The sequence below is a fragment of the Cladophialophora bantiana genome, assembly GCF_000835475.1.
Source record: "Cladophialophora bantiana CBS 173.52 unplaced genomic scaffold supercont1.5, whole genome shotgun sequence".
Lineage (NCBI taxonomy): Eukaryota > Fungi > Ascomycota > Eurotiomycetes > Chaetothyriales > Herpotrichiellaceae > Cladophialophora > Cladophialophora bantiana.
Genome location: NW_015971579.1, coordinates 73,111 through 90,793, shown reverse-complemented (window position 1 = coordinate 90,793; position 17,683 = coordinate 73,111). Strand labels below are relative to the sequence as shown.

At 50.4% G+C, this 17,683-nt stretch overlaps 6 protein-coding genes across 6 annotated transcripts; 5 read left to right on the top strand and 1 right to left on the bottom strand.

Annotated features, from left to right (window-relative positions):
* Positions 1–219: 219 nt before the first annotated feature.
* Positions 220–2,108, top strand: Z519_03620 (uncharacterized protein; the record flags this gene model as incomplete). Its single annotated transcript, XM_016761370.1, has 5 exons — positions 220–505; positions 558–660; positions 717–949; positions 1,044–1,491; positions 1,544–2,108. 5 exons carry the CDS (start codon positions 220–222, stop codon positions 2,106–2,108), a joined length of 1,635 nt encoding a protein of 544 aa, XP_016621708.1.
* Positions 2,109–5,641: 3,533 nt separating this feature from the next.
* Z519_03619 (uncharacterized protein) lies at positions 5,642–7,529 on the top strand (the record flags this gene model as incomplete). Its single annotated transcript, XM_016761369.1, has 7 exons — positions 5,642–6,278; positions 6,343–6,597; positions 6,651–6,796; positions 6,862–7,001; positions 7,061–7,191; positions 7,259–7,413; positions 7,479–7,529. The coding sequence occupies 7 exons, from the start codon at positions 5,642–5,644 to the stop codon at positions 7,527–7,529; spliced, it is 1,515 nt and encodes a 504-aa protein (XP_016621707.1).
* A 777-nt stretch (positions 7,530–8,306) lies between these two features.
* Positions 8,307–10,221, top strand: Z519_03618 (uncharacterized protein; the record flags this gene model as incomplete). The annotated part of the gene is made up of 7 exons (XM_016761368.1): positions 8,307–8,505; positions 8,554–9,276; positions 9,337–9,410; positions 9,470–9,578; positions 9,645–9,704; positions 9,828–10,055; positions 10,130–10,221. The coding sequence occupies 7 exons, from the start codon at positions 8,307–8,309 to the stop codon at positions 10,219–10,221; spliced, it is 1,485 nt and encodes a 494-aa protein (XP_016621706.1).
* Positions 10,222–10,967: 746 nt separating this feature from the next.
* On the top strand, positions 10,968–11,243 carry Z519_03617 (uncharacterized protein; the record flags this gene model as incomplete). Its single annotated transcript, XM_016761367.1, has 1 exon — positions 10,968–11,243. The coding sequence occupies one exon, from the start codon at positions 10,968–10,970 to the stop codon at positions 11,241–11,243; it is 276 nt and encodes a 91-aa protein (XP_016621705.1).
* Positions 11,244–11,944: 701 nt separating this feature from the next.
* On the top strand, positions 11,945–13,843 carry Z519_03616 (uncharacterized protein; the record flags this gene model as incomplete). The annotated part of the gene is made up of 10 exons (XM_016761366.1): positions 11,945–12,151; positions 12,211–12,291; positions 12,347–12,433; positions 12,489–12,617; positions 12,670–12,800; positions 12,853–12,917; positions 12,968–13,107; positions 13,156–13,258; positions 13,309–13,596; positions 13,650–13,843. The coding sequence occupies 10 exons, from the start codon at positions 11,945–11,947 to the stop codon at positions 13,841–13,843; spliced, it is 1,425 nt and encodes a 474-aa protein (XP_016621704.1).
* Positions 13,844–14,315: 472 nt separating this feature from the next.
* Z519_03615 (uncharacterized protein) lies at positions 14,316–16,751 on the bottom strand (the record flags this gene model as incomplete). Its single annotated transcript, XM_016761365.1, has 3 exons — positions 14,316–14,491; positions 14,563–14,803; positions 14,883–16,751. 3 exons carry the CDS (start codon positions 16,749–16,751, stop codon positions 14,316–14,318), a joined length of 2,286 nt encoding a protein of 761 aa, XP_016621703.1.
* Between the last annotated feature and the right edge of the window lie 932 nt (positions 16,752–17,683).

Below are 17,683 nucleotides of genomic sequence, written 5' to 3'. Positions count from 1 at the left end.
CCCTCCTATGCCTAGAGCCCTGAAATTCTGTTTGTTGTCTGCAGAGATTCTTGAATCACATTGGCTGCACTTACTCCGGATCTCTTTGGGCGGCATTGTAACCGCTCCATTCTCCGGAGTATAAGGACATATCTTTCCACGACTTAACGCGGTTTTCAGCTACAGCGAACTCCTAGCCGTCCAATATCTTCTTACCAAACACACTACTCGATCGATACCATGCCTCAGGAAATCACGTCTGTTGATAGTAATCAGTCTGTCTACCGGGATGCTCCAGGCACTGAGATTTTGTACGACATGGCTGAAGACGGCCTAGGATTTCGCAGGCTACGCGATCTTCAGCATGTCGAATCAGGAGATGGTCATCTGCTGCTCGTTCCTCAGCCATCCTTGACTGATCCCAACGATCCTTTGCGCTGGCCCGCCCTCAAGAAATGGGTCACTTTCTTCTATGCTTTAGGCTATTCCTTCATGGGTGCTGTCACTGGTCCTATCATGACTGCTTGTAAGCTCTACTAGGCCATTGAGGTGTTTATCGAATTAATCAGTTCTGCCAGGGATGGTAGAAGGCGCGACTTTCTACAAGACATCCATTCAACGGATGACCTACACTGTTGGCGCGACACTCGTATGCCAGGGCGTTGCGACTACCCTATGGATGTTCGACAGCTCTTCGCGCTATTTTACTTATTTCCGAGTACTCATGTACGTGACAGGCCATTCGCTGTAAAATATGGTCGGCGACCAGTCTACCTCTTCTCAAACACGCTGATGGGTGTCGGCTGCATCTGGCTTGCGATTGCCAGCAAAACTTCGTATACCTCTTTCCTCGTCGGTCGAGCCTTTCTTGGTGTCTTCGAAGCTCCTATCGAATCCATCGTGCCGAGCACAATCACGGATATTTTCTTCTTACACGACCGAGGTGCTAAAGTCTCGTACTATGGACTAAGTGAGTACTCACTTCGATAAGAGTTTGAGCATACTTCCAGTCCTCGGCAATGTATCTTGAATAGAGCTTTATATCTTCTAATGCACATTTACAGGCGTCCTAGGAGGAAACGAGCTTGGACCGATGTTGTCGGCACTCATCATTCAAAGCCTCGGGATGGCCTGGACATTTTATATTGTGGCGGCCTTTATTTTCGCCCTCTCGATCGGTCAGTTCCTTAACATGCCGGAAACAATGTATCTCGGGGTTCGACCTACGTTAGATTTCCAGCAGATTGTGGCCGACACTGGCAAGGACTCTGAAGGAGTGTCTCAGATTGAGGTCGTCGAACTGAATACTTTCACCGTCTCGAAAAAGACTTTCGTGAAGGAGCTATCTTTCTGGGGTCTAAATGACAAGAGTGTCTCCTTGTGGCAGGCTTTCGCACGACCATTCGTACTGCTTGCTTATCCCACCGTAATCTGGTCATGTTGTTGTTATGGATTGGCGATAAGCTGGAATGTTATCATGGCCACCACAAATGGACAACTGTTCGCGCCACCGTGAGTGCAGGATATCTTCTCCTTAGGTGTCATAAATTGCTAAAATCAACAGGCCGTATTCATTCAGCACCGCTGCTCAGGGTCTCATCTTTGGTTCTCCCTTGATTGGGTCTCTTGTCGGTACTTACATGTGCGGTCCCGCGGCCGATAACGTTGCCAATTTCTTTACGCGCCGCAATAATGGTATCAGAGAGCCGGAAATGCGTCTTCCAACCTGCGTTATCGCCGCTGCTTTGACATTCATCGGCAGTCTAATTGCTGCTTTATGTCTTCACTATCAGACACACTGGGCTGGACCTATTGTTGGCTACGGTATCCTAAGCGCTGGTGGTCAAATGGGCGCCACAATTTCTATGAGCTACGCACTAGATTGCCATCAAGAGTTGAGTGTCGAGCTCATGGTAACGGTGGCTTCCATGAAGAGCACGATAGCCTGGATCTGGACATGGGTGATCAATGACTGGTTGATCCGAGACGGCCCTCTGGTAGTCCTGATGGTGGTGACGGCCGTCAACCTAGTGGTGTATGCATCTGCAATGGTCCTATACGCCAAGGGAAAAGCCGTCAGGATCTGGCTACACGAAAATAACTTTATGCGGGCCTGTAAGCTCGCTTGAGAAGCATCAGACGAGATAGGCACATGTTCGCGGGGGGGATGATGTTGCGGATGAGATAGAGAATCTGCCAGGTTCCCTGACTTCTGTCTGAAATAGCCGCCTAGCTGAGGGGCAACTGATAGCCGATTTCCGGGTTGCCAGATTGGGCTCACAGTGTGTTGCTCAGTGATGTTCAGCTAAAGGCTCAGTTAATGCTCAGGTTAAAGCGGCCTTCGCTCAGCCACTAGGATCAAACCGTATATGCCAATTAGGCTTTTCGTTCTCGAATAATCTGGGTATGACGCGGGGAATGCGATCTCAATGACCTGAACGCGTCCAAGTGCTTCCGCCAATCAGAAGCGAAGATTTATGAACTCCGATACCCCTTTTCCGCCCAGCCTTGCCCGCTTCAAAAGAGGTTGTTTCCACCTTAATCAGCATATTTTGATCTTGAAACCCCTTGCTCTCAAGTAGAAGACTACCTGCGAAAGAGTTTTATAGTTGCTCGAAGTGGCCATAGGTGTAGGATAGTTTTCGCCGTAGTTAAGTTGCTCTGCACTACACCTGTTCTCAGCCACTAGACCGTCGAGGCTACTGTTGTACAGAGAGTGAGAGTGGATCTACCTGCTTGATTATGTTCTTGCCCCTCTGCATGTTCAGAGAGACTCTGCCTGTTTATATACACTTTGACCTGCAACCTGAAGGCCATCCCTGAAACCTCCTATTCCGTTGCCATCCTATCACAGATCGGCGAGAACAACGGTGTTGAGATAGGTGGCACAGTTGGTGAAACGCCTAGCGTCTCAGGTGGTTTGCCACACAGTGGCTATCTCCAGACCCTGTCAACAGCTACCGACACTGTTCTACTGGGATATCGATCGAGATGCTGTCGGTAGCTTCGGCAATCCTGTTTGCAGGGCATTAGAGTAAGCAGCCTGCGAGACGAAACCCACCCGCGACCCCACAACCGCCCAAGATCACTGTCGGACGGACTGTCGCTTCTCCGACCCCAGGGATCAGGGAGGCGGACACTTGGGGCCCCTGTAGCCGTAGCCTCGCGAAACTCTCCACTCCGAGGCCGTACATCATAATCATGCCATCACTCCAACCTGTGTAGAATGCCGCCCTGGAGGGGCACAAGATACTCACTGCACGAAGAGACAGTCTCTGTGCAGGATTGTCTTTGGGGGAGGTTTTATTGTCAACCTTTCCGAGGTTTGGGATGTACTAGTCGGACGCTTTGTGAGAAAGACGACATCAACCATTTCTTGGCCATGGGGCTCTTGTTAAGACCAAGCTTCAAAACCTTGAGGTTGGGAGGAGGGGAAAGAAGCTGGCATGGGTTCATCCAACGTTTATGTTGCAGCTATGCCAGAGATATATTTTATTAGAAGACACATGGACACATAGGTCCTGATCTGGAAAGACATCCATCGCAGCACGGAACTCAGGCATTTTTGTGTGGGCAGGACCCCTGACTGACATCAAGCAGTGAGAGATTGGCTGTGCAGCTCAAATAAATCAGCCGCCACGTCAGTGTGTGGGAAATCCTACTTCTTCTGGAGGTTCAATATACTAGTATGTATAGAGCACTCGAAAGCACAATAAAAACTACTCCTGTGGAACAGGTAAACATACTGCTTGAAGCAACTTAGACCGTTATCTCAAATCTCTCCTCGGACAAGCACTGCGACTACTTGAATTCTCGCCAGCGATTCATAGCCCAGGCTATATATAAAGACCCCCTGTACTCGCTCGACCCGTTGGTATCACTCCCAACGCGCTAGATGTCGAAAACCAGCTCGACAAAGTGGCCAATACCTGGGGTCCTGCTTCCACAGACTCGACTGGGGAGGACATCCACTTGCAGGGTGAGTACAACTTCTTCGAGTCTATAAACTTGATCTGGGACCATACTGACCTTGAAACCGTGCAAAACAGGTAAGCCTACAGAAACGGCCACCCGCCTGGCCTCATCTTCATCCCCTCCCCCGAGAGGGGTCACCATGCGCGCTCTTCCCATTGTCTTTCCGCGCTCATCATCATCAACGCCAAATTCAGAGATCGCGGCGATCACCGAAGACACACCAAAGATGAAGCTCGACGGCGAGCAGAGCCGAGTCTATGGGGACTGGTAAAATGTGAGAGTAGAGCCACAAGGGCGGCCTGAATCAAGAAGTGCGGGATGGGCGAGGACATTCACCGTCGAGGGGGAGAACGCGGAGAGTACTCCAACTTTTCGTTGCTGCGCTGTTGCTCGTTATGGATGCGTACAAGGGAAAGGGACAGTTTGACATCAATCAGCAGGTTGTTGACCCCGAGGATGTGGATTGTCGACTACGAAAAAGACCTTCACCTCTCCCTGCTCGAAGATATCCATAGGTCCTTTCCGTTTCTTCTTCCTTTCGTCAACACCTAGTATTTCAGCAAATGCGCAGTGCGCTGTTATACATACAGCCGAGCTCAAGAGCCGCAAGCACCTCGATCGGGTAGCACAATTTGCCCGATCTGCCAAGAAATTCTAAGCGCGGAGACAAGAGCAGGCAGAGGTCAGACCGCTAAGCCACAGCTTCTCATATATACACAAGGTGCTGCAATCAACCATATCACGTCTGCTGTCTCCTATCATGGATTGCGGCCGCTTCACACCATTGCTACAGGAGCCGTTCTTCCCCGACTTGCAGAGGGGGCTCTAGGCTGCGACTTCGTCGGACTTCCGGAGGAACCGACTATTGAGCTATTGTAAAGGGCATTGATGACAGCGACGGAGTTATGGTTGGGCGGGTCTGTTCAGCAATTCGCATGGCTTATAATGGAAGAGACTCCGGGCTCTTGTCGCCTTTCAGCAGGAGGGTCTCAGTGAATAAATACCAAGATACTCAGCGCCGAATCTTCACGTCCCCAAAGTCCATTTCCGTTTCTGCACCTCAATATTCCGCCCTTTGACCTGAGCGATGACCAAGCCATATTGACCTGTGGCCGGTCTTTAGCCTCTGGTCCAGTTGCTCGTATAAAATATTATAGTTATATCGGCGAGAGATTTTGATCAGCTAACTAAGTCCAGAGGGAAGAACTGGTTGGTGGGTTGTTATGATATCGGAAGTAGCTGCACCACGAGGGCTGCAACTCCAAGAGTGGGGAAGAGTGGAGGTGGCGGGGATTTTGGCGAGAGGGGAAAGGTCGTGGGGTGCTGGGTATTTGCGGCCATTAATGACTGGGACGTGGACTCCTTGCTTCCCGGAACCTGGCTGGTAAGCACATAAAGGCATTACGTTCCGGAGAGTAACCAACCTGTATGGACCTAGGTTTGCTCGAATGCCCTGGGATAGCCCATCTTTTGCAATTGGTCGATGCGAATAGCGTCTGAACGTGCACCAGCAACCAACTTTTTGTCCGAGACAACATGTCCACCACGCTCGAGCGCCCCCGAGTGCCTCCAGTAAACTCGGTCATCGCGGGACTCGGATATGGTTGTGCCCTGCTTCTCCTCACAGTCGCTGGTAAGTTACCATCCTGCAGAACTCAACATCAATCAGCCCCGAGTGCTAAATGACATGGCAGGGATCTGTTGGACTTACCGCAACAAGGGTTTCTGGACATCAACCTCCGCCAACGCGAAATGGATTGGTGGTCCAACGGGGAAGCCTTTCACAGGAAATCTTCAGGAGCTCAGAACAAATGGCGCCGCCAGCTGCGAGGCATGGTACTCCCTGTACAAGCAGTACGGACCTGCATACGAGATGACGATTCCATTCTTTCGCATGCATATTATCAATCACCCAACCTATCTCGAGCACATCCAGAAGCATAACAGCAAGAACTACATACGTGGCAGGTTCGCTCGTAATATGTTTGGACCGCTTCATAGAGGCGGCATTTTCGTCGCAGACGGCGTGGAATGGCAAACGCAACGTAAAGCAGCTTCCCGTGCATTCAGCAAGCGCAACTTCGAGACTCATATTACGCAATCCGTTCATTATTGGCTGGATATTCTCCTGCGGCTTCTCTCCAACTTGGCTAAGGAGCAGAAAGAGTTTAACTTCCAGGAAGTGATGGGCCGTCTTATGTTCTGCCTCTTCCTTCGAATTGCCTTCCATGAGGATAGGCTCGCTTTAGATATTATGTCTGATGATCCTAAGTGCCTGGAATCAAAACCGGATTACGTCGAGGCCTTCGATCAAGCTACTCATTGTAAGTTATCCTCTTTTATCTCGCCTGACGCTCTCTCCAGAGTGGCTAATATACTTTGTTATAGTATTTGACCGAAGGAGACGCGATCCTCTATGGAGGATAACCGAGAAGCTCTCTGGCGAAGATACTATCTCGAAGAGAGCCGTGGATCTCTTTTATAGACAGATTGATTATCTTATCGAGAAGCGTCTCGATGCGATGAAGAATGGTTATAAACCTAATCCAGACGCTGGCGTTGACCTTCTTGACCTATTTTTGCAGTCGACAACTGACAAATACACTCTCGGTGGAATGGTGTTCTCTTTTCTCTCAGCTGGCCGTAAGTCGTAATCTTACAGACTTTGACCTCTTAATGATCTTATGTGAATATAGGTGACACAACGACATACAATACATCATGGTTTGTCAAGGAGATTCACCATAAACAAAACCAACATCTAAATGCTTTGAACAAGATTCGGGCTGAGGTCGAGGACCTTGGCTTCACAAGTGGTTACCTTAACTACACAGATGCGCCGGTGAGTCAAGAACCCAGAGCTAGACTTAACCATGGGGATTGTTGAGCTAACTTTATACCTTGTAGAGGTTACGATTTACGAATGCCATGTGGGACGAGTGCACTCGACTTAACACGGTGTCTCCGGCCGGTCAGTTGGAGGCGGCTGAGGACGATATTCTCCCTGCGGTGCCAGAGCTAAATATGCCTCCTCGTCGGATCAAGAAGTAGGGCTTATCCTCCTTCCGTACGCATTGACGAGTTAACATTGTTTGATCTTCCACAGAGGCGATGTTGTTAGCTATCAGAACTATGTTATGGCTCGCATGCCGGAAATCTGGGGAGAGGACGCCGCGGTCTTCAACCCACACCGATGGCTCAAGGAGAATGGGGAAAGCATCTCCTACAGTCCATTTAGTAAGCCCAGGAGCCCGCGTTCGAGAACGAAAAATGTTACTGCTATTGCTGACGTCGCCATCTATAGAATATCACGCTTGGAATGCCGGGCCGCGCAGCTGTCTCGGACGTCCACTCGCCACGTACGAGGGCATCACCATTACAGTTGCGATCCTCCAGCGCTTCGATATCATTCTATCAGACGATAGCAGGATATATAAGCCACTTGCTGCCTTGAACATGGTATGATTATTCTTTCCCTGCGCTGGTGGAACCATGAATAAATGCTGACGTCGACGTCTCGGCAGGGTATTCAAGGCGGTCTTCCCATGCGAGTGAGAGAAAGAAAGAACTCTTGAAACTTGAAAGCCTATACCCGATTCTTGGAGGCCCAGCGTTGGCGAAATTTTCCCAACCATGAGGCCAGTGTAACCCGCTAATCGTGGAGAGCGATGTATGTATTTGTTGAGGTAACCACTGTAGGCGGCTGAGAGGGTTTCGCAACGTTGGGGGGCTTCAGGGAGAGTTTCCTGTTCAGTTTCAAGGACTTCAGGAGGACTGAGAGATTACTCCTCTCCACTGGCAATTGTGTATATGAACCACAAGAGCCTCGATAAGAGACAACGGACTGATACAATCCTAGACAAAATATAATGTACTGCAAGAACTAGGTACGAAGCGCAATAGTCTTTGTCTTAGCAAGATTTTGTGGGATGGGGAAGTAGAAGTGTTGCATTCTCTATGAAGCACATTGCACGTATAGACGAAATTATTCCCATTGCAAACTGTCCGCATGTCAATCTTTGGTTCTCGCGACACTTGGTTCTCATGGTATGGCAGCTTAACTCCCGCGGCACTTCATACAACATGGTTCAATGAGATGTACTGATCTTTGGGCTAACGCAACACGGCTCGGGTATTTACGGCCATTTCTTGGTTTTGCCGCCAAATGTCGCACTACGACGGACAATCTTGCACCGAGCTTCACCGAGCATTGATATTCTCATTTCGTCATTTGACCGAGGAGGCCTTTCACCTCTGCTCGCCTGTTAGCTTTTTGTTGTCATCTCTGTGTGCGCGCCATCCATATCTAGATTGTCTCAACTTATTGGCTCGGAAGATTACCATGGATGAGAATGTCCAGCACCGCTGACCCGGTGTCTCTGGAGCCTGGGACGGATCCCGCCCAAGTTGTGTCGGGCAGAGGCCCGACTTTCAAACGGGTCTATCAGGCATGCGAGAGCTGTCGACAAAAGAAACACAAGTGCAGTTTGGGAGATCCAGCAAATCCCAAACGGCCTTGTAAAGCCTGTCGTAGAGCCAACTTATTGTGTGGTAGGTTCGTGACGTGCTATTCGAATGCTCGCGCTCACTACTCCTCAGTCCTCCCAGAGAAAAAGCGAAGAGGTCGGCCTCCAAAGAAATCCGGGCACAATTTTGGGAACGGCGAACTATATTCGGGAACGACTACCACGAGGGATTACGACTTTAATTTACCCTATCCCGCGAGCAGAGAAGGCCAGTCCGCCTGGCAGACGTTTATGGGGTCTTTTAAGCCCGTCGTGGGAAATAATGAAGGTGTTGCAACGAGGGCGCCTAGTTCCAGAGAGAATCATAGTCACCGACAGTTACCGAGCTACGATCAACAAATGGCCAGTCAAACTCTGGCGACCTTTCCACTCAGAAACACATCAGATGCTATACGACTTTTGGACCACGATCGAACATCATTAAGCTCAGAGCAGTCCGATGGAGCGGATGTGCTAGGCGCTGGCTCTTCCAGGCCGCAGTTCTTCCTCCTTCGAGAAGGCCTCATAGATGAGGCGACCCTCTTCAGACTGTTTCACTTCTACCTTGGCTCCTTACACCCCATCATGCCGCTAATCCCGTTTGAAAGGAGACCGACAACATCGGAGCACATCCTCACCATGGCCGGGCGAGAGCCGCATTTCGTGGCCGCGATCCTTGTGGTGACAACCGGTCTATTGGGGGAGTATACCCTGCATCGTCATTTATGGCAGAGAGTGGAGCGGCTTTTCGCCCAGGTCGCGATTAAGGGAACGAATGAATCTCTGGAGATGATTGAAGGATTGTTGCTCCTTTCAGGTACAATAAATCCGAAGCGAAAACTTCTTGTAGATAAGCACATGCTGACCTATTTTGTAGAATACCCACCAAATATGGGCCACAGTACAGGGCTGGGATTTGAAGATCGAATGTGCTGGATGACGGTCGGCACCGTGAGCCAGACACACCACCCCTGGCTAGAATATCTGTCGATGCTGACCCTTCCCTCGAGGCCGTCAGGCTAGGTTACCTCCTGGGTCTCGAGCAGCTGGTCATGCAGCCAGACGATATCGAGGAGAAATTTGTCGACGATCGCGGTAGAGGGAAGATTGTATGGGCTTGTGAGCCAACTCTCGGATAGCGCCTAAATGAATGTTTGCCCGACCGACTAACCGCTCGGAGTTCAGATTGCTACTGTCTCGATCGACAAATATCCATTCGCGTTGGGAAACCATTCTGGCACCGAAGTGAGTAGAAGCCACCTTATTATCCCATTCTGAAACGGGCGCTGGTCCCGCGCGAACGGAAAGATTTTGGTTAGCCTGTGTACTCGGAGAATACACAGCTGACGGGCGAGCGTCACTCGACAGGTCCTGGGATGACGATCCAGCATCTGCACTTCGATCCAGCCGATGACTTCCCCCAGATGCGCGAGATCGAGGGCCTCCAAGATGACTACGCCGCATACTTGCAGTGTCTCATGCATATAACGCAGGTACTGAGCAACGCTCATGACCTGTTATACCCCTCCAAAAGCCACTCGCTCGCCATCGCGAAAGCAGAGCACTACTATAAGCACATCGATGAATTTACAGAAGGTAAGAAAGGATGCCTACCGTTCGACAATATTCCTTTGCCGGCGTGTTTCTATACCAATCTGACACTTTAATAGCTCTGTCCGCATTCCGCAATAGATGGCAGAAGAAACCGTGGCGAACATATCCGGTCAACGAATGCGTCTGGATATCATTTGTGAGCACTTGACCCTCCCCTCCCTTACGCTCCCCCGACGACTCAACACACGTGCCTGGGCTGACAAAGTCGGCCTTCCACAGCACCATTTGCGCCTGTATATCTACTCGTTCTCCTTGCAGGCGCATATGCAACGGGCAGAAAGCTGTAACGACGGTCGTCGGCCACTAGAGTACTTTCCAACAGGCCTTATGGGCAGCGTCGACGCCCGTTTCATTATAGAGGCAATGAATGCAGGGGTATGATAATACACCATGAATCACCCCCTTTTCGGGGTTCTTCAGATGACTGACTACCTTCCTTTACCCACCAGGCCGATGTGCTACGCTTGGCCATAGGCAGATTTCAACCTTCCGGGGTGCGTCAAAGAAATCACTCATTCATTCATCGATTATATCTCCCTCAAGAAGACCACACCAATCTAACTCGCTTCCCAGACTTTAAAATATCTTCCCTTGCGATTCTTTCAATTCTTCAGCCACGCGGGCGTATTCCTACTCAAGGCGGCGGTGATTGTCCCCTTGCCGCCATCGCAGAAAAGGGCGATCCTTCACCTGATCCGCGGTCTCATCAGGTGTATGTCGATGGCTTCGTCGGATCACAGACATCCCGCCGTCCGCAACTCATCTGCGCTCGACGGACTCTTGAGACGTATATATCGCGATCATGATATCCAGACCCCTGCCGTCACCTGTCCGTCTTCACCTAGCATTGATTCCTCCCGGCCCATCGCCAACTCGACGGAGTCTGCCGCAGCCATGAAGTCTCGTCCGAGCGATACTGACCTGCCCACCTTTCTTGGGAGCAGAGAGTCTCCGTTTGTCGCGGAGCGGCCGTTACAGGAACTCGCAGCCGACATCGATGCCATCTTTGGGCTTGATCCAGACAACTTGGACGTCATTTTACCACTGACCGCCGAAAATACTGGTCATGATCTCCCCACAATCATGCCTGCATCTGACATCTTTATGTCGCTCTTCAATTACGATGATAGGGAGTTTTGGGGAGGACTCACTCCGACAACCTTGGATTAAAAAACGAGCGCACAGTATCCAATAATAAATCTGTGATATTAGCTGCGATAGTAGAATAAGAACTAGGAGCTATAAACTGCTCCGCGCCCCTTTCTCCCAAGGCCGCAATCAGCGAGGACTGAGGAAAATGGCCTTATCGATGACTCGTCTGTCGAAATGCGGGGGTCGAGGTTCGTAATGTGCCAGCTGCCAATAACGAGGATGGTTCAACCAACCGAGGTCAATCGCTCTTTGTCCAGAGAAGCCGTGGATCTGCACCAGCTACCCACTCTGTCCGGTCTTGGCTGGGTTCGAGCTTGCTCGCTTGTAAGAAGGGTTTGGATTAAGACCTTTGCGCCGGCTAATTGCGGCTTATTTTGGCCCTTTTTCAGACATGGTTGTGGGATTCTCTGATAATCCTGTACTATGAGTAGCTCCTGCAAGTATGGCGCGGTGATATATGGCCGCTTTTACCCGACCGTGGACCTGAAAATGCGCCGCCTTCTGGTGATTTCCCGTTCCTGCACCTCATTATTTGTGGTTTGGGTCCATTTCAGCCGGCCAATGTGTTCACTACCAATTTTTGCGGGGCCCCGAGGTGAATTCCCCATGGCGACCTACAAAGACTTGCTCTGGTCCCATGTCGACTTTTTGTGGAACATCCGCCCTCGATCGAAATCGATACTGACCGTGAAAGCGTTCGACCTCACGCTCCCACGATCATGTCTCTTGACGATAAAGTGGGCATCCAGCATTACGACCAGGAGCTAGCCCTCCATGACGATCCTAAGATTGTCGAAGCAGGCAGTCGAGAGTATGTCGAGGGTACGCCAGAGGAGATCAAGCTGGTGAGAAAGATCGACCTGCATCTCCTCCCAATCTTGTGGGCCATGTACGTCTTCAACTACCTCGACCGAACCAATATTGGTGTAAGTGGGTGGTCCTGCAGTGCGGTATACACACAGGTTGCGACTGACTCCTGGTGCAGAATGCAAAGGTTGGAGGTATGGAAGAGGACCTCAAATTAAGCTCTTCCGACTACTCTCTGGTTCTCTCTATCTTCTTCGTGGTAAGTGAAGCAGAGCATAACAGACTCGTGAAGAGACATCCTGAACTGGTTTTAGGCGTATTTGGTGTTCGAACCTCCTGCCGTTATGGTCCTGGCCAGAACGAAGCCCAGTGTTTTCTTGCCAACCATTATGATCGTGTGGGTCAGTGGATTGGTATCGAGGTCTTGGTTTTGCAGAAATTGTAACTCGTATCTAGGGAGCTGTCTCGGTGGCCGTCAAGGGTATCGATAGCCTCGGGGGTATGATCGCTTTTCGAATCGCTCTTGGTTTCCTCGAAGCCGGTTTCTTCCCTGGTGTGATGCTCGTCCTGTCCTGTTGGTATAAGGTTAGTCACCCCTGCATGGCTCTCGTGAATTCCCTATGTTGATGGACCATAGCCCTCCGAGCTGTCGAAACGTATTGCGATCTTTTATACCGGCACAATCTTGGCGGGCGCTTTCGGTGGTCTGCTCGCAGGGGGCATTATTGATGGAATGGAAGGTGTCGGAGGTGTGCGCGGGTGGCAATGGTGAGACATCTATCACATCCAGTGTCAAAAAGCACTTGCTCACTTTGATCAGGCTGTTCATCATTGAAGGTCTGGGAACTGTCGTCGTCGGTGTCATTGCATATTTCCTCCTTCCAGGTATATTACCCTGAATGAGGAGGCCGAAATCGTCAGCTGACGATACAAAGATTACCCTACCAATACCAAGTGGCTTTCCGAGCAGGAGAGGAAGCTAGCCACCACTCGCTTGATCATCAGGGAGGATCTGGACAGAAAGATGCCTTACAGGAAAGCCATCCTCCTGTCCATCAAGGACTGGAAGATGTGGGTAAGCAGCGATGGTATTCCTTTCACAGGGTGATGCTGATCATCAAAGTTGTTCATGCTCTCACTGAACACGATCTTGGCTTCGGGTACGGTCTCGTACTTCTTCCCAACCCTCATGGGGGCTTTGGGCTACAAGGGTCGCATGGTGCAGTGTAAGTCCAGTTGTCTTGGATGTTGTCCCTATCGCCTGACCCTCCCTCAGTCATGACTGTGCCCATCTACGCTGTCACTTTGGCTATTACCCTGATCACGGGTTATTCAGCCGATCACACTGGACAGAAAGCATACCACGTCCTTGGCTGCTCCACCCTTGCCGTGGTTTCGTTCATTATTTGCGCAGCTAGCATGCATTTCCCCGTCCGCTATGCTTTCATCTGTTTCGGATTCGCCGGGGTACAGAGCTGCGTGCCCTTGTTGATCAGTTGGGAAGTCACCATGTTCCCGGGTCGAGAGCGACGTGCTGTCTCAGTCCCCGTCATCAATGGTTTCGGTAAGTCTTGCCACCACCTCGGTAAGCAATGCCGATTCCCTGATCTTCGATAGGCAACCTGGCCTCCGTGTATGGGTCTTTCATCTGGCCTGCCCATGATGCCCCCCGATACATTATGGGCTTTGCCGTTATGACCACCTTCATGTTCATTGCGGGTTCTACTGCTCTAGTCATCAAGAAGATCTGGGACGACAAGGGGCTTGAGAGGATCGACTACGAGGCTCTGGAGGACAGTTATCAGAAGTAAAATATGAAAAATCCTGTTGAAGGTGAATAGGAATCGATGGCGAAGGTCGTCAAGAAAGATAGTCCACGTTACCGGCGGGCGAGCAGAGAAGGCTGTAGATGTGTTATATCTGTACATGTGTGCTAGTCGTTTGGCCATGAGGTCGGACATCAAATCGTTGTCATCGGCACCAGTGATTGAAGCACCTGATGCCTGAGTCGAGCGGTAAGGACGTGGTCCCAAAAGGGTGCCAAGGCCAAGCGCTTCGTTGGTGCTGAGCACCAAAAAGCGCTGTGTATAACACCAACAGGTGGACCAGAATGGGAAAGAGACAGTTCGTTATGGGGGACTGCGACGGACAGACAGTCATCGGCATGGTTGTTATACAATCAGTTATCGCAAACAAGACTCCAGAGCTTCACATGACAACCAACGTCTTACCTCCCTACAGAGGTATATGATCTGTAAATTTCTCCGCAGGCCGGCTGGCCTTCTATCCCTTGACTTCCTCATGGCCTATACCGATAGCAGAGTCGTGAGAAGTCGAGGCCTTGCTGGCTGCTCTCTCCCTTTCCTTTGGAGTGTTGGGCTCCACAATAGAAGTGCTGCTGGAATCAACACCAGCTTCAGGGCCCAGTGGGAGTGTTGGTTTCTGCACCGAGTCGAGTTCTACCCAAATTGCCATCAGAAAAAAAACGGTGAAATGTGATGCAAACGAAAAACGCGGATTTTCCACATACCAGGAATCCTTGTGATCTTCAGCCGTTGTAGCGTCTTCAGCGACTGTTGCAGAGTCGAGCACTTCTGTTCGTGGTCGGCCCGCTCCGCGATAGATTCGGCCGACTCTGCTGCTACATCCGCCAAGGTGTCTTCATCCAGCTGTTCCACCACCTCGCGGGGCAGAAGATCGGGAAGCTGCTTCAACAGGGTGCCCTCAACGGCGTACATGTTGAATGCATCGATGACGGTTTTCAATGCGACCTAAATAATAAATAATCTGGTCAGTCAACCATCACGGGCAGCGACGACGTCTATCAAAATCTAGAGCATCACCACGGACCTTGTAATATGCCTCCATCGCATTTGTGGCTTCGAGGCAGGCGAAGCGATCAAAGTCAATTTCCGTCTGCGTGACAAGTGAGTCAAGGAGGGCTCGCATATTGAATTCTCCACTGTAGACCGGGCCAGAACCTCCTTCTCCTTCAGGATCTTTGCCGAAGAACTTAGCAAGTTTCTCGGCCATCAATCTTCGCGTCTCCTGACGTCGTCTCTTTTGGAGATCTTTGATAAACGAGTTATTGAGCGTCGTGGGGTGGTCCTTTTGATGCGGTCTGAGTACTTCATTCGTTTTCTCGTAGAACCCCTTACGTATCTCGTCCATTCTCGGCTGGACTAGATAGAGCTGGATGGCGTGCGCGGTTCTGGGGTCAGTGACATGGCCAAGCGCATGACCGATCATGTCTTCTGTGGCACGTAGCATCTTCTCTCGAGCGCGATGGATAATCTCCTCCCAGCGCTCGGACTGGCGGCGAAAGAGCTCGCCAATAACGCCCGGGTTGAAAATTCCCGGCAGTTCCGTCCCGCGGTTGATCTTCATTCGGATATTGACATATTCCAGAAACTCCTCTCGTGTTCTGATCTCTGTGTAGGTGTGTTCCTTTAAGGCTTTTAAGTCTGATTTGTTGTCAACCAGGCGGAGAGTGTGGCCCCTCAGGCGCATCTCTTCTGTGAATTCTTGCATCACATTCTGGACTACTGCTCGAAGTCGTCTCTTATAGCCGACTTCCTCGCAAGAATCGTGAAAGAAAGGGTCCGAGTAGTCTCCATTGACGGCGTCTTTGACGAGGTCGCTGAATTTCTTACTGGCATCGTGGAGGTGTTTTCGTTGCAGGGCAACCGTGTGCCTTGGTTGACCAAGTTCTTGAAGCCGACGTTGACAATGTGCGATTCCGCTCTCGACGTCGCACAATAGTTGAGGAAGCTCCTTGGATATGTGTGAAAGGAGGATTCTGCTGAGTCGGGAGCGCAGACTCTTGATGCCAACCCTTCCTTTGGGCATCGCTTTCCAATCTTCTTGTTCGAAAAATTCGTCTTCTACCAGGTCTCTTTCAGCGGTTGAAGAGTCCCTGTCGCTATAACCACGGTTCCGAAGCATGTGCCAACCGAGTTTGAAGTTGCCATAATCTTTCTGCACAAGCTCTTGGTAAAATTTTTGCATACTTGAATCTGGATCGAGCGTATCTGGCTTCGTAATGATGCCCAGCGTACGAAAGCCGAGCGGGTCCCGCTCCCTTGCATACTCCGTCACAATTTGGTTGTTGTAATTATTCTGGGCTGAGACCACAGCGAGGATGATACTTCTCTCCCTTGCCATATAATCCGTCACAAGTTTGCAAATGAGTTTTGCATCTCTAGCGGATTGGTGTTCGTCGCCAGCGTGGTAAAGTCCAGGCAGATCGACAAGTGTCAAATGAGGTTGGGTGGGTCCTGAGAGCTCTACCCTTAGGGTGTCTTTGCTGAAAGCTTTTCGAGCGCCATCAATGCCCATTGCCACTGCCGCCGCATCAACAATTTGTGGGAATTGGTCTAGGGAAGTTGTTGGTGGTACAAAACTTGTCAGGGCTTCCTGCTCTGCTTCTGTGCGGGTTTTGTCTGGAATGATTGTAATCTTGACGTGTGAAATCGGGCCTCTTCTCAGTATGAGTTCGGTAGCGAACCGCGTGCACAAAGTGTCTTTAGTCGGAAAATGAAGACCTCCCGAGATAGCTTCCAAGACACTTGATTTTCCCGCACTCTGATCACCGCAGACAATCAGCTGTGGGAGATCGATATAGCGCTGGATACCTTGGGACCTCAAGCAGTCAACAGCATCTAGGAGCTCGTCGTGCTCTGGAATCTGTAAGTGAACATCAGGCTGAGTCGGCGCCATGGTTTCTGAAGCGACTTTTGTGGAAACAGAACCTGGAAACCAAGACGTTGAAACAAGTATTTTGATGGAGAGTTAACAAGGGAAGTAGTCAGTCTTCCCATAAAGAAAGTGTGCAAATGCTCGGTACAGAGGGAAATATATACATATATATGTCTCCTATGTCAGCCTGACGATCACAACTCACTATCTGAGGAAACAGCAGTCTGCCTCTCTTATCTGAACCCTTGCATATTTTCTAGAATGGTTGCGATCAAAGGATACTACGTTGCTGTGGCATGATTATGGAAGACAAACCTTGTTCCGATTTGCGACGCAGAAGGTTTGAAATCCAACAGCGTCAGCCTCGAAGGGAGGAGATGTTCCGATCCTCGAGCTTGGCCGTGATTTGAGCCTACCCTTAACATGGAGTGTCGACGCGATATGGGATGTAAGCTATAGAGGTAACGTGGCTGATACTCGAACAAGGGACTCCCACAGGAACTACACTAGTAGAAGTTTCAAGAAGCACATTTGCCTCTTGTAGCATCAACGGTACTAACCATGGAGGGTGGCAGGGAGCGATAGCTCAGGCTGAGAAGCGGAGTTGCATGCTAGCCTGGGACAGCGTGCCTCCAAGGGTATCGTTTCATCGTTCTGCGCCAAAGCCGCCGAATAAGCACAAAGGGGGAAAGATAGGAGGCTATCATACCTCGTACTTGAAGTGTTAGAACTAGGCTGCTCAAGAGCAAGGGATCAAGATGTCTATGAAGCGGGATGTTTGCGTACGTCCGGAGTAGGTGGTGTTAACAGGAGTATAACCCAGTACGCGACGGCTTGCCGGCCCGCATCCCTGCCGCGCGGACCTGCCTCTTGTACCCATATCCTGCTCAAATTGTGTTAGCTATTGTTTTCCGGATGTCTCGACCTAAGACACTCCTGCAGTAGCTCATGTA